Source organism: Mustela putorius, unplaced genomic scaffold (genome assembly GCF_011764305.1).
Source record: "Mustela putorius furo isolate JIRA1106 unplaced genomic scaffold, ASM1176430v1.1 tig00003853_pilon_pilon_pilon, whole genome shotgun sequence".
Taxonomy (NCBI): domain Eukaryota; kingdom Metazoa; phylum Chordata; class Mammalia; order Carnivora; family Mustelidae; genus Mustela; species Mustela putorius.
In genome coordinates, this window is record NW_025422005.1 from 43936165 (window position 1) to 43951422 (window position 15258).

Below are 15258 nucleotides of genomic sequence, written 5' to 3' on the forward strand. Positions count from 1 at the left end.
AGGCTGGAAGCCAGAAATTACAAAACTTTGGGTCAAATAAAACAGGCACACAGGCAGAACCTGGCCACCCGTGTGCAACCAGGGCCTATGGGTAAAAGCCCACACACTCTGGGTACTGGCAGCCTTTTGTGATCTGGTCTAGGCTTTTTTCCCCAAGCCCTCATCAATTCCCTCTTCTCCTGGTCATGCCACCTACTTACTTACAGTGTCTGTACACCAGCTCTGGTGGCCAGCCTGGGCTCTGGAGCCAGCTGTTGGGCTCAAATCCGGGCTCTGTCACTTTAATTCGAGTGTGGCCTTGGGCAAATCCCTCCACTTCACTAAGCGATTCACTGCTTACAACTGAATTCTCCCCTGCTCTTCATACTTCTGAAACTGGGACGCATCCTACAGTCAATTACCTTCCGGTTTCGTGGCCTGGAAGCAGTATTTTTAGTAGCACATAGAGAGTTGATGGTGTCTTAGATTTGAATGAACTGTAGAGCCAGCAATTTTCCTTATCACAAGGTTATCACAAGGTTTAAAGGAGACAGCGTCTGTGAGCACCACGGTCGCTCATGCAAGGTGAGGCTGTTCACGTGTCCTGGTTCTCTGCACTGTCCTTCCTGGACGTGTCCAGCTCCCTCTCTGATCTCCTAGGACTCTTGCCTCTCAGCCAGGAATGACAAAACCTGACTGTCCTACAGAGGGCTCACTAAGTGCAGACCAAGCGAGTGCAAAATGATACAAGGCCACACACCATTCTGTTTGCAAACATGAGCTAACTAGTAAATTTAATCAGTAGCACAAGAGGATCAGAACATCTTTCACTTACCAGTATCTCATGAAGCAGCTGGAACGTATTCTTTAACTCATGGGGTGGAGCTGTTTCCAGCTGATTCTGAAATATTTTTTAAAAGCATAAAGATTCTATTGAGTCTTCAGAGGCAAGCCCATCAGAGTGGCCCGCAACAGGGCTGGCCTCAAGCTCTATTTCTACCACTATCACTTGCCCTCATGGGGTCCCAGTTTGCCTGAATGCTAAACCTAGGACTAATGCAGTGTCTACGGACGGCAGCACTGTCACCCTGGACCGTGACATTAGGGAGGAGAGAGGAAGAAAGGCAGAAAGGAAAGGAGGCCTTTTCAGTGAACAGGCCCAGGTATCTGTTTGTGTCATTCACACGTGTCCTACTCTGTTTTCCAGGACACGTGTTCCGCGGCGAGCATGCTAGGAGAGATGCACGTAAGGCAAGTCAGCTTATGACATAGAAAACTCTGCCAAGATGCCCAAGGACTGTGTGAGGGTTCATAAGAGGCACGTGCTGTGCACTCAGTGGCCTCATGTGACTGTGGGCGATGGCACAGTGTTACAGCATTGCCCTTCTGAGGCACCAAGGCCGTCACAAAGGAGGCACCCCGAATCTTTACCCTCTGTGTGGTTAAGTCATACTTTCCCCCACTTCACGGATGAGAACCTCACCTAAGGTCATGTAATTGTGAAGTGTAAGAAGAGACACTCAACCACCTCTGATATGGGGCTGCAGGGGAAGAGGCTAAGGGCAGACACATTTTACTAAGACCCTGAACACACAGTCCCCGATCAGCCGCTGCCTGTAGTGACACTACATGTGTCACTATGACAAACCCCAGGGCAGGTACGAAGGCGTGGCAGAAACCCTCTGGGCAGGGACGACCACAAACGGAGTACATTCACAGAGAGAGGCCTGTGAGGACACATACCCAGGTGACAGTATTGATCCCTGGGGAAGGGCAGACAGGGCACAAGGTGGGTTGGTGGTGGTCTAAGTGGACTTTGGCCGTATCTGTGTGTTTTAATTTTTCAGGCTCACAAAAATACGCAGACAGGTATTATCCATGCAATTCAAAATTAAGGATGAAAAATTAAAAAACAAAAACCTAATAAAAGTATGTACAGGCTTAAAGGTTTTTCTGGTAGTACCTAGAAAGGCAGTGAACAACATGGTTCAGAGCAGAGCCCTGGAGCCAGACTGCTGATGGTCAAATCCCCACTCTGCCACTTATCAGCTGTGTGACACGGGGCAACAGTCACTTACTCTGAGCCTTGGTTTCAAAGGTGAAATAGTGATGATGACACTATTTACATCACAGGACTACTTGGGAATTGAGTGAGGGGAATATGTACTCTGCCTAAACAGTGCTTGGTGCAGCGTATTTAAGAGTGATTATAACCTGAACAGTGCTTAGTGCAGTGTATGTAAGAGAGATTATAACGCTGACCAAAGCTTCGTGATGAACTTTGTTGCTATTTCAGATGGTAAGAAAAACCTTTCTTTTCTTTTTTTTTTTTTAAATTTATTTGACAGACAGATCACAAGTATGCAGAGAGGCAGGCATAGGGGGAAGGGTAAGCACTCTTTTTGCTGAGCAGAGAGCCCGACTCGGGGCTTGATCCCAAGACCCTGAGATCATGACCTGAGCTGAAGGCAGAGACCTCAACCCACTGACCCACCCAGGCGCCCGCTTACTTTCGATTTTAAAACGTTGCCTAGGAAAACAACCTGAAATTGGAAAGCCTTTTTACAAAATAATGGTCACCACAGCATATCATTAACTATAAAATATATTCTAAATGGTTAAAAATTAAGCCTGGTGCAAATGTGCCTCACTAGGAAGGGAATGGCTAAGTAAGTTATGGTACACAAGAAGATGACATATCCCCAGAGGTCACTTAGTGATAACGGGAAAATACTTAGAATGTCAAGTGAAAAAAGACACAGAATCAGAGAGACAGAAAATTCCAATCATGTTAAAATACATGCAGAGGAAATAAAGGGAGACCTGGGAGAATGTTCATAGTGACCATTAGTGATGTTGAGACTTGACATTCTTTTCCTTCTGTATTTTTTTTAATGAGTCTATACTATTTTTATGATTAGGAAAAGCGACAGGTTATTAAAAGGAGCCAACTGCTTGGGAGCAAAGGAACACTTCCTTGGCATCTTGGTGGCCGGCTCTCGGCCCTTCCCAGGCCTCTCGCAGTCCTACCTTAATGAAGTGCAGCATGGTGAAGGAGAAGTGCTCATTACAGAAGCAGCAGTACACCACCATCTCGATGAGCGCCAAGAGCGAGCCGGTCAGCTCGCGCAAAGCAAACATTACCTAGTGAGGGAGCATAAAAGGACTCAAGTTTTCTTATGTCTCAGTTAATTGTCTACATGTTGTTTCTGATTTTACCTGAAATGTACTCAGACTTAAGATCTTCAACATCTCTTCAAAACAGGCTTTCTCTGACTAACTGCTAGGGGACAAAGTCCCCTGAACAAAACCTGCAAATGTGCACCTTTTCCCCCCCGGGAGTCACTCTCATCTGATTTTCAAAGGTAAATGCCCCAAATGTATGCCCCCCACACTACAGGAAAAAAAAATCACAGATATATCGCAAAGGAAACTATGTTAAGCTAGTAAGACAGCACCGACATGATTAAAAAACCAGTGTGACACACGGCTCATCAGTTTATCCATGTAAATCAAGTTCTGGAAGAGAACTGGAGGATTAAGTTGTCAAGAACAGGTAGCTCTGGGCGGAAGGAGAGGGGACTCAGGCCGCAGATGGGCCGCATCGTGTGTGATGCGACGGAGGGCCGGGAGCAGCCCACTCCCACACTCCTGAGGTTTACAAAACATGTGTGCTCTGGAGCTGTGGTATTCCGGGACCAGAGACACACACAAACATGGGGAACTAACTCCTCTGATAATAAACTGAGTATCTATGATTGCCAAAGTGTCGTTCACCTCCTGAGCCGTGGAGGGGAAATTTGCTGGGCTGGACCCGGAGGTCCAATCCCTGCTCGCAGAGAGGATTAACAAAAATTCTTTTCAGCTGCTCATTTCTTTCTGACATATACACAGGAAGAAAAATTAATTTCAAAGACCCATTTCTTCTCTTATCATCAGAGTGACACACAAACTATTACAAGGGGCATTTCTCCTCAGGCAGACAATAATGAGAGGAAAAAGAGAAAGGCTCCAGAAGACCAAGTACATACCTCTAACAGGTAAGGCTTCCCTTCAGACAGGAACAACAAGGCCTCTACTTCCTCGTGGAGGGGCAGCAGAGGGCTGGAAGGGGCGACGCTAATGGGCGGCCGTTGTTTGAACATTCCAGGAGCTTTAGGAGACCAAAGAAACCAAGCCTGTCTCAGATGATGTTATTTCAAGAGAGAGAGACACCTACAAGGTGAAGCGGTTCTCTTGAGATGCACACACAGGGCGGCTTGGTACTTAGAGCCTGTTCCCTCAAGGCCTGGGGGAGGGTAAGTGGGCACGCGGACAGGAGGAAACGTGTACCCACTTCTCACAGTGTATGTCAGAGTTGTCAGCGTGACAATTTACACCTCCCAAGACAATCTTTCAAAGAAGATAAAGTATATATAATGTATGAAAGAAAATGACCAAATGCCTGTGAAGAGATGCTGGACGACATACCCATTGCTCTAACAACTGCCCTCACAGACCGGCCACCACCACCCACGCTAAGCAGAACTGACCCACAGGGAGCGGGTGAGCTGCCCCACGTGCTAGCAAACAAGGACTCGAACTCTGCCTTTCACAAACCTGGCTGCCCTCACGAGTCAGGTAGGCAGCCTTGTCTTTTTCAGGCTCAGGAGTCAGAGTGAAGGACGCATATTGCCTCATAGCCCGAAGGCTCCCCGGCCCTTAGAGAGTGAGGACGCATTTCCAGAGCAAACCAGTACTCTGGGATTTCTCGGACATCTTCCCGGTCATGCCCCATGCACAACTGCCACAGCTGCCGGTGGTCAGAGGCCTGCCTCACACACTGCGGCCTGTGCGAGCCATGAGCCTGGCCGCGCTCTGGCTTCCCTGTCTGTGGAGGGGGACCACGGCTCACAGGCTGGTGGAGGGGATTACACACAGAGCCCAGAGCTCCATGGAAAGGCACAGCACACAGAAAACTCTGGATACTTCCCAGCTGCCTGTTGTATTGTTATTGTTACTGCTGTTGCTGTTCTGACAAGGCCTCAGAACAGTAAAAAACGTGCTACGCATGTAGATTAGGACACTGGATAAGCAGAGAGGTAACATGTTTCGGCTGCACAAAATAAGGACTGAGCTGCTGGCTCTGGGGGACAAAAATGGAAAGGCACCAACTACATCTTGCTTTCAAACATGATTCAATGACATAAGCTACATCTGAATCCTCTTTAGCTTTACAAAGTTCTTTAATATTTTATCTGACTAATCCTCATTACACCTGGGGAATTATTATGTTTTTAGTACTTCCACTTCATACTGAGATTCAGGAAGGTCAGGTGGCTTCATCAAGTTCACATTGCCAGGACACTCCAACCCACAGTTGGTTATTTTCCCCACTAGATTAGCCATACCAGGTATGGTGATGAATGAACTCTAAATCAGCCTCTAATCCCAGAGTGTTTCTTTAAATATTTTTAAACATTTTTAAATATTTTATGTTTTTTGACTTTCTCTTGCAATGAACTAACAAAATAGAGTGAAATTTAAATGTATTAAATTCTGCATTTAATTAATGCAAATTAATTATTAATGCATTAAAACAAAAAATTTTGAGTATTCCTCAAATATCAAATAGCCAAATGGGAAGTAATATTCATTTAACTGGTAACATTATTAGTCTCCATGCATTATCGACAAATTCACTGTCTTCATTTTTCTGCTGGATAATGACATGTGAAAGCTCACCAACGTTCCTTTGGGAAGAGACATCTGAATGTAAAACCAGTAATGCCACCGTATTATGAAGATTCCCAAATTCTCGTGCTTGTGCTGAACTCCACCGACGAATCTGCCAACAGAGAAAATAGACTGGACATTAATGTTTTGGTCAGAAATAATATGAAAAGGAAGGGAAAGGTTGGGCTGGCTCATGCTATTTTGATTCTTTCTCAATGTCTGATAGTAAAAGAGATCAAAATAGAAGGAACTCATGGATTTTAGGCTAGCTATGGAGTGTTTTTTTCCTGCAGACACATTAACTTGTGTTCTAAAATATTTCCATTTCTGTATTCAATCTAGGTACTGAATGCTTCTGACGTGCTGGGTAACTTTGCTGTACCACAGTATGACAGGGAAACCCCGGGAGGCTGGGGAGCTGGTGCCTGGGCCCCCCTGTGCTAGTTACCATGCCAGGTAGATGTGGGTAACAGCACCTGATCTCTCCAGGCACCGGCAGAGATGATCTATCTGCCTACTTCCTGGCTTTGAGGACCCAATGAAACATGAAAAGGGAGAACCTTTTTCACATTATGTGTACTTCATAAAGGTAAAACAATATGGAGTATATAACACTATTAATGCCATTAAATCTTATTTAAATTATGATCAGTGTCAATCAACCGCCAGTGTCATCAGCGTCCCAGAGCAGAAAGTGTGTGCAGTGAACAAAGACACTGTGAACTGCAATGTCCTACCAGTGCAGAGAGCATGCCGTGGCGGCAGGGCAACAGGCAGCACGACGGGAGGCTGATGGCAGCCCCGGGCAGCAAGGCTGCCATGCGTTACAGAGAGGGGAAAGCAGAGCTGGGTCTGAGTCCCTGCTCCACGACACTTCAGCTCTGTGACCTGACACAAGTCACTTCCCTTCTCTGAGCTCCGGTGCTTGCTTGGGATTGGAAAGGCAAATGCTTATCTTACTGAACTACAGCAGGCACGTGTGTAAAGTAACCAGCGTGCCTGGTGCCTAAGGAGCCCCTTAGGCCTATGGAGCCCCATAGGCCGCGTGTGCCATCAGTGCATTGTCACCCTTTTCACAGTTCAATCACCCTGTTCACACTTCTGTTCACAAACAGAAGACACAAAGTGACAGGAGAAGCACGCCAGCACAGGAACTCCATGCCGGAGAGCAATCCTGGGATGCAGCTAGCGCCATGGCCACACACAACCTCCCTCTTGTGCTCTGGCTGTGGTGCTGTGCGGCGACAGGCCCCAGGAGGCCACACCGCTCTGCCTTGCAGCCCATCCTGCCCTGTTATGGGCTCCCCCACACCAGCCACCTCCGCTAGAACAGCGCAGCCTGCACTCCCCAAGGGCAGGTAGAGACCCTTGTGCCTCTCCTTCCCAAAGGCCTATGCAACCCCCTTGCTCAGAGTCCATCTTTCCTCCCTGGACACTTTTTGACTGATAGTCTCATTAGTCATTTCTGTGGTATCATCAGACTAACTTCGACTAGGAGGCTGTAAAAACAACCGAAGTCTGAAGAACTTTAAAAGCCACGTAGCACTGGCACCTGGACTCTTAGGGGATGACGTATGTTCACTGGCACAAAGAGAAACAACGAGGCACCAAAACCGTGGCTGTCGAACGGGGCCATGGAGCAGTGGCACTACCTGATTGTTCTGCCGGTTGGCCCCAAGGAGGAAGCTGGTCATGTGTCGCAGAGCGGAATGCCTCAGAAGAAGATCCCCAGCCCGGATACCTTGCTGTCACAAGATATCGACAAGGACAAGTTACAGATCTATCCAGACAAAAATTTGTATTAAAAACACAGTTAAATGAGAAGTTTTAAGGGGTCAATAAGTTTTTAAATGCTGTAATTTACATACAGAAAGTATGAGTTAAAATTCTGGAGTTTCAACAGCCTCACACTGCTTCACAGCAGGTGCCACACATGCACTGAGGCCCCAGCTCTGTGCAGCTGGGGCCTCAGCTGCCACAGATGCCTCCCGCTGCCTGCGGTATCTACAGCTACTGTTCCAGAACTCTGGCAAGGCACACTACCCACAAATTAAGATTTTTAAGAAGAAACCCTCAGACGACCACATCTTTAAATCCAGTACTGACCAGTACAAATTTTTTCCATGTATAAACAATTCCTTTAGACTAGAAATCTGCTATATTAGGAAAAGCTACTAGAGAAAAATCACTTACCTTTTGTACAAAAGTGTTGAATAGGAAAAAGTACTGAGCACAGTTTTTACAGTTTTCTGGGACATCTTTATCCAACAGAGCAAGTAGTACCTCCAGTAACTGATGAAGGCTTTTTAACTGGTTAGAAGAAAGATGAAATCACGTAAAGAAAAAGAATGTAAGGCAGCATTTGTAACAGGGTTAATCGGAAGTAAATCACCGTAAGAACAAAAGTCAAGTCTGATTGATACAATCCAGTCTCAGATTCAGATGGATTTATGCTTTGGAGAGCAAAAACAGAATCATTGCTTTTATCTTCCAGGGTAAGATTGGTACTGTAGAAACAGTTATGAGGATAGCCTAGTCTTGTTTTCTAGATTTCAGACTCAAGGGCTGACTCTATGGCTAATGGTCACACTTTTTGCAGACCCAATTTCTGTGTCTTAAAAGAAATCAGGGGGTTTAGAGGAAGCACTTCTGAACCCCTCCCTCCGCTACGCTACTTCTTCACATAATCACAGATGCAAAGAATAAAGAACACAGACACAGGCATAGGGGCCAGAAATCAAGCCAATGGAGCAAATGGAGAGCAACAGCCTGACAGAATGACAACGGTAATATCAACTCAACCGTGAACTTACTTGAAAGCCCGCTGACGCCTCATGGAAAGCTTTGAAAAACATTTTATTTGTTTAGAAACCATTTTGGTTATCACAGTGCCTCTTCTTTCCCTCCCACCCCAACTGGTTTTGGACAAGTCCCTAGAAATTCATCTGTGACGGGAGAAGTAAGACCAGCTTACTACTCTGGTTAGTTCATCTCCCCTGAAGATGGTGTTCACAGACTTCTGAAGCAGTACCATCCATTCTGCCACACTGATTATAAATACAGGAAAACCCACGTTTACATAGCACCTCAATTTCAAAGTACTTCACAATATAAAGTGGGTGGCCAGAGGCACCATTTCCATGATGGGGGGAAAATAGACATAAAATACATCTGCTGGAGAGGAGACAGAATTCACTGAGGCAATGGCTCGCATGCTTCTGTCCTCCACCACTCCTTTCCCTTTCTAGCACCTGTGCTCTTGCCTCTAGAGGTTGGCGGACTACTATGCCATAGCCTGACCCCCTCTCTAGGGAGACTGCACTAATTCTGCTTTTATCCTCTGTTTGGGTTGGCACATGGGAGGAAGGAGGACAGTTAGAGGCCCTTATGTTAAATATTTTAGAAAAGCTCCATGGGGATTTTTCAGAGCAATGGTATCCGAACTGTCCTAAGTGGCTCCCCATGACCGATTTTATATATTCTGCATCCAGGTAAGCTGAAGTTTGAAAAATGGTTCTGCTGTTTCAGCAGATTGAAAACCAGTGCCTTAGGCCAAACGTCAGCATCTTTACAATTCCTGGAATTGAGACACCGTCTTCTTCTAGGCCCTCTCTAAAGGGCGTATTTGACCTCCTTGTTCACTCTGGGCTGAGCAAAGCTCCTGTGGCTGTCTGGTCTAACAGTGACTGCTGGGTTGGGCAATGCTGATGGGTGCCCGCTACTGTAACTGGGTTACATCCTTTTTTATGGGCTTGCTCAAGGTTGAACAGCAGAGTAACACCTGGATCTGAAGCAATTCCTAGAATTTGTGTTTAGTTCACTGAGACACACTGCCTCCAGCCAAGGTCTACAAGGAGCCAATCAGATCTGCAAAAAACATTTTTCAAAGTTTTCCATGTAGTGTCAGCTGTTTGAAACAGCAAACTTGGGAAGAAGTGCTATATTGTTAGGACTTAATAACAGATTGAATAATCAGACTTACAGTGTATGTCATTTATTTCCCTAAGACTTAAATTTCAGGGGACTGAGGATAGTAATAAATACCATGGTTTGTTTTCACATGTGTGGAACTGTGAATCAGAAAATAAACTGCAGAAAATAGAATTAGGAAGAAGAAATTCAGAAGAACGGGAACAAAGCCTAGGGACTAATAGAGATCGATGAAGAAACTATCTTGGCGGCTGTTCCCGGATGGACAGCACTATTTGGTTTGGGGGCCGATTGATGGACTTGTATCATGCAAATAGCTTAATAGCAGAGAGACAAAGCCAAGTGAGGTTCAAAATGTCTACTGGGCTAGCCCAGAGTCTCCAGACTCACATTAATCTCAGTTCAGTGAAATCTAACACAGACTCTTCATAGAAGACTCTGAAAAAGGAGTGCTCTAGAAAATCCTGAAGCAGACCAGAGCAGATCTAACCTCCTAGCCTACCCTGACTCCTGGGATAGGAGGCGGCAAGGACAACATGCCTTCTACCCTGGCATTTATCAGAAAGGCAGTCCACGGGAGGTACATTCTGGGTGGCAAAATTATCCTAGGTGCTCTCTCTTACTATATAATATGCAATTCAGAACACTTGGTAGGAAAAGAATATATAAATAACATCCAAGAAATGAGACCGACCTTATCCTGATACAACAAGGCACTGTCTAGGGTTTTCTCCAGAATGGTGGCCACAGCAACTCGCACTTCTCTCACACTGCACTCCAGCAAGAAAATCCTAAAATACAGAGACAGAAAAGACGCACACTGAGAAAGCAAAATGGATTTCCATAAGCCAGCTTCCCATGACCAGGCCTACCTACTATTCAAGACACAAAATCCCTCCAAGACTTTGAGTCAAGCTTCCTGAGAGCTTTGGGACACACTCACAGGCTACTATGATGGAGGGAGAAGGCCAAACAGGAAAATCCAGACCCTGGGACCCTGAAAAGCAGATTTCCCCCCTTTTCATAAAATGAGCATCTGTATAAATCTAATGGGGGTAACCAGATAAATGGATATAAAGAGATGAAAGCAAAGAACCTAAAATGTAACAAATTCTGTTCACTCTGTGTCTCTCCCAGGGGATCCCTACCTTCCCTTTGAATTTCTCAGAGTAAGATACTAAAGCTTGCAGTCAGGTGAGCCCTTCCTACTCTACCCATGCACCAGTATTTCTACCCTTTCCCTTTGCTCTCCCTCCCCAGGCCTGAACCCTAACCAAGCATTTGCAGCCCAAGAGGTCCCACTTTCCTCCTTTCTTCATCTATGATGGTGATGACCACAGCAGTCAAGGCTGATCAGGTGCTTCCGTGATCTCCAGCACTGCACACAAACTACCCGCCCAGCAGGGAGAGGAGTCACTGGGAGAGGAGCCCTGTGGGAGGGGAGGGGAACAGAGTGGTGGGGGGGGTGCCTCCTATGCAGAGGAACCTGGTCTGGCTGGAGAGGGGTGTGGTCAGGCAGAAGCGCTACTCTGGGGCGTGGGGTGTGTGGCGTGGGAGTGCCCCCAGAGCCTTCTCCAGAGTCAGCCTTTCTTGTTTGCTTCCTAGGCTCACTTGGACCTGATAACCCACACTGTTATCAGTGAAGTGAAAACCCACCTCACTTTTCACCCATTTCTTGACAGAAAGTTCTCATTATTCTGCATGAAAGATTTAAATACAGCCGAGTTCTGATGACCATGTCCTCCAGGTGCCAGCAGCAAGCTGTGCTGGTCCCCCTTTGAGGGCAGCACTGGCATTTCCTTCCTGCCCTCTGCGGGGTACGCAGAGAGTGGAGTTGAGATCACTCTGCTTGCTGCTCAGTCCCCGTAACCACTAATGCTACCGATTAGTGACCCAATTTGCACCAGACTGACAAGGTTGTGTTCAAAATCTCCTAAGACTCTAGGGACAATTACAAGAAAGAGAGAGATAACAAGTGTGCCTGTAATATTTGCTCTAGAGGCTTGATTCAGGTACAACACTTTCAGAGACTATCTCCAGGGGCTGCTCTACATTTTCCTATCACAGACACTCGGAGGCACTATGGGAATACAGACAATTCCAGATTGTGGGGAGTTCTACATGGCAAATGACAAGTCAGCTCCTCAAAAAAATGGCGGACAAAAAGGGAGGTGGTGGAGGAAAGGAACAATTACAGATTACAAAAGTCTTGAGAGACATATACAAACAATACTACACGTGGAGCTTCTTTGGGTCCTGATGTGAACATATGCAGTGCTAAAGTGAACTTTTTTGAGATACCTGCAGAAATCTGAATATTGACTGGGTTTAGGATAATATGAAAGAAATATTTTTGTTTAGTGTGATCATGGTAGAGTGCTTAGTTACAAAAAAACTACCTTTAGAGATATATGCAAGAAGATTTATAGTGAAATTATATGATGTCTGAGACTTACTTTACAATACTTGAGGGGAAAAGGGGCACCCAGGTGGCTCAGTTGATTGAGCATCCAATCTTGATTTTGGCTCAGGTCATGGTCTCCGGGTCGTGGGACTGAGCCTCCTGGTAAGCTCTGCACTCAGTGGGGGGAATCTGCTTGGGATTCTCGCTCCCCCCTCCCTCTGTTGCCCCCCAACCCCTGACTCTCATGCACACACGTGCTCTCTCTCAAATAAATAAATCTTTTTTTTTTTAAAAAAAAGTAGGGGTGCCTGGATGGCTCAGTGGGTTAAAGCCTCTGCCTTCGGCTCAGGTCATGATCCCAGGGTCCTGGGATCGAGCCCCACATCGGGCTCTCTGCTCAGCAGGGAGCCTGCTTCCTCCTCTCTCTGCCTACTTGGGACCTCTGTCAAATAAATAAATAAAATCCTTTTTAAAAAACGGTGCAAAAGCGTTAAAAGAAAAGTAAAATATTTGAGAGGAAAAAAAAAAGCAGGCCTGTGAGTGAGTGGTGGGTACTGGGAGGGGCAACAAGATGGGCAAAGTGCTAGTAACCTGACCTGGGAAGAGGTAGAGAACCGGGTTCTCATTCTGGCTACTTGGCTGTATGTTTAAACCTCTTTCACAATAAAAACTTTTTAAAAGACGTAAAATATTTTTTGCTCAGTAGTTTTAATTTCTTCAGATAGTTTTTCAAGCAATACTTAGTACTAATTCAAATTTTTACAATTATGGTTACATTTAAGCATTGCCTAAAAAAGGACTACACTGAGAGGCTCTAATCCAAGAGCATTCCCTTCACATTGTTACTTCAGTAGTAATGATGATAACCTAAGCTATCTTAAAAATTGTAAAGAAGTCATTAAATATAAAATTATAAAATATAAAATCAAGATAATGATGACAAACTGAAGGTGATTAAGAGATAAAAATATAATAAACTCTCTCAGGAAGAATTCAAATTGGTAATTCATTGGGATTCTTAACCATGAGGAACGCTAAGAAACCAAACATAGTCCCAAAGGAGTCAACAAGTTCCTCTGGAGATACTTAAAGGCAAGTCTAGTTGTTATAAGGGAATAAACTAAGTATTTGCCCTACTTCCTACTATTGGAAAGAGACTGGAATTACACTGGAAATATGGGGGAAAGGTTGCCTTCTGATGCAAACTCTTAAGGGATAGGTACACAGAACACTTCACAGACATATTGCTTGCTCTCTTTATGAATGATAAAGAGAACACATGATACGATACACACTCATACACAAACGTTGGGAGTGCTTACTATGGTGCCAGGCTCTTTGTGTACAAAAGGAAAACCAAGCAGACTTAGCTTCTGCCCTCAAGAAGCCAGCGTTTAGTGAGGGGACAGTCAAACAGCACAGCAGGCCAGCTGCACAGACTGGCTTTAGAGGACATCGTCAGGAGGGAACAGCATCTCTGACATCTGAAGGGTAAGGAAGGGCTTACTATATACAGGACTGGCTGGGAGAATGTTCCAGATAGAGGGAGTAAAGGTGCAAGGGTCTTTAGGCAAGAAAACAAAGCTTAGTGTGTTTCAAGTATCAATAAGCCCATGTGAAGAAAGTGAAACAAGACCATATTCAAGGCCTTGTCGGTTATGGTAGAGACTGGGGATTTTATTAGAAGTGTGACAGGGACCCACTGAAAAATTTTCAAGCAGAGAAGTAATGCGATACAGTTTGTTAAAAAACAAAACAAAACAAAACACTTTTGTTGCTGTTATGAGGTAGATTAGAGAAAGAAATGGAGAGTTAAAGTAGGCAAATGAGTGTCTGGAGCTTAGTCCTAGAGATGAGAGCAACATGGGACCAAGAGTTTCGATGAGCTCTCTAACGTGGAACCAAACTGTGAGCTCCCTGTGGAAGCGCCTGTATTTCTGACTTCCCTGTTGTGCAAGTTGAGAGATACCAGAGCGTATCTACAGGGGATGGAAGTACTTGATAGAAAATGCTACAAGATAAAGATGCAGGAATGACAGCTGATAAAGGGTTTGCTTATGTAGAGACTCCTTTTGAGCAGAGAGGACACTTCCTCCAGAATCACAGGAGGAAGAGATGAGAACAGGCTCTGATGCACCAGGCCTAGAGGTCTGCTCATCTGTGACTGGTACCTTCTCCGGGAAGTCTGAGGCAAGGTCCTTAACTGGAGGTGGGGTGTGTTGGCATGGCAGGTGAGAGGGGTGAGGAGGTAGAGCGGGCGCAGGGTGAAGGAGGAGCCTAATGGGGACAAAGGACACTGAGATCATGGGTGCCCCTACATGAACGCTGAACTCGTCAAGGACGAGAGGGGCCAACCTGACAAGGATGACTGGGAGTAGGGTGTAAACATCCATAGTGACTGATCATCCTGACTTTTTGCCAGAAAAAGCAAATTATTTTTTATTATAGGTATGTAGGTAAATTTACCACCATAGGTATTACAGTATCAGTAAGTTTTTGATAAATAATATTTTTGCCAGAATCCAAATACAGACAATACTGTGGTACTACTGTGTAGTAATGGAGGATCGTTAACCTCCCCTCCCTGCCATTGGAGTGTGAGTCCCTGAGGGAGGGGGCACATGTTCGGGAATCTCTTGGGCCGCGGCAGGAGTTCAGGCCATGCTTGCCTGTGAGCCCGTGGTTATGTGTACACATGCTCTCCTCACACACAATGAATGCTTATAGTCCAAAGGAGAAGGTTTTCGAAAAAATGATTTTAGAGTGACCTGAAAAATTTCCTCACACTTCAAGAGAAAACAGTTCAAAATGACTCCAATCTGAAAAGTAATTTCAAATAGAAATAAAAACAATTATAAGAAACAGCAGCTCTAAGTCACCAGAAGAGATAGAGATTTCTTTTAATTAATTAAAAGATCTTGACACTTACTTTATTAATTCTCGCCCTTCAGAACTAATAAAATATTCGACTAGCCACTGACAAGCATCAAAACTTTTGGAAAGTAACGCTTCAATAGTGGCAATCCATTCTTCAGTATCGACCCTTTAAAAAAGCAAAGACAGACACGTAAGGAGCACGGCCCCAGCGAATAAGCCTGTGGAGTGTCACTGTGGTTTAACCTGTTCCAGGGAGGTGGGGTACAGGGTAAGCTGAACACCTGATGGCCACTGACTACCATGGATCTGCGGAGCCCACAAGCCAGGGCTCTGCGTTCTTTCCCTTCTCCTGC

General features: G+C 45.4%; 1 protein-coding gene across 2 annotated transcripts in view; it reads right to left on the reverse strand.

Annotated features, from left to right (window-relative positions):
* Positions 1 to 15258, reverse strand: part of USP24 (ubiquitin specific peptidase 24) — a 138021-nt gene that overhangs the window by 10758 nt on the left and 112005 nt on the right. For both annotated transcript variants that reach the window (XM_013055630.2, XM_004751618.3), the window contains exons 55-62: positions 14958 to 15071; positions 10319 to 10415; positions 7888 to 8004; positions 7347 to 7439; positions 5704 to 5806; positions 4011 to 4132; positions 3010 to 3123; positions 815 to 880 (exon numbers count right to left, since the gene is read on the reverse strand). In XM_013055630.2, coding sequence (XP_012911084.1) covers positions 815 to 880; positions 3010 to 3123; positions 4011 to 4132; positions 5704 to 5806; positions 7347 to 7439; positions 7888 to 8004; positions 10319 to 10415; positions 14958 to 15071 — 826 coding nt within the window. The remainder of the gene's footprint in view (positions 1 to 814; positions 881 to 3009; positions 3124 to 4010; positions 4133 to 5703; positions 5807 to 7346; positions 7440 to 7887; positions 8005 to 10318; positions 10416 to 14957; positions 15072 to 15258) is intronic.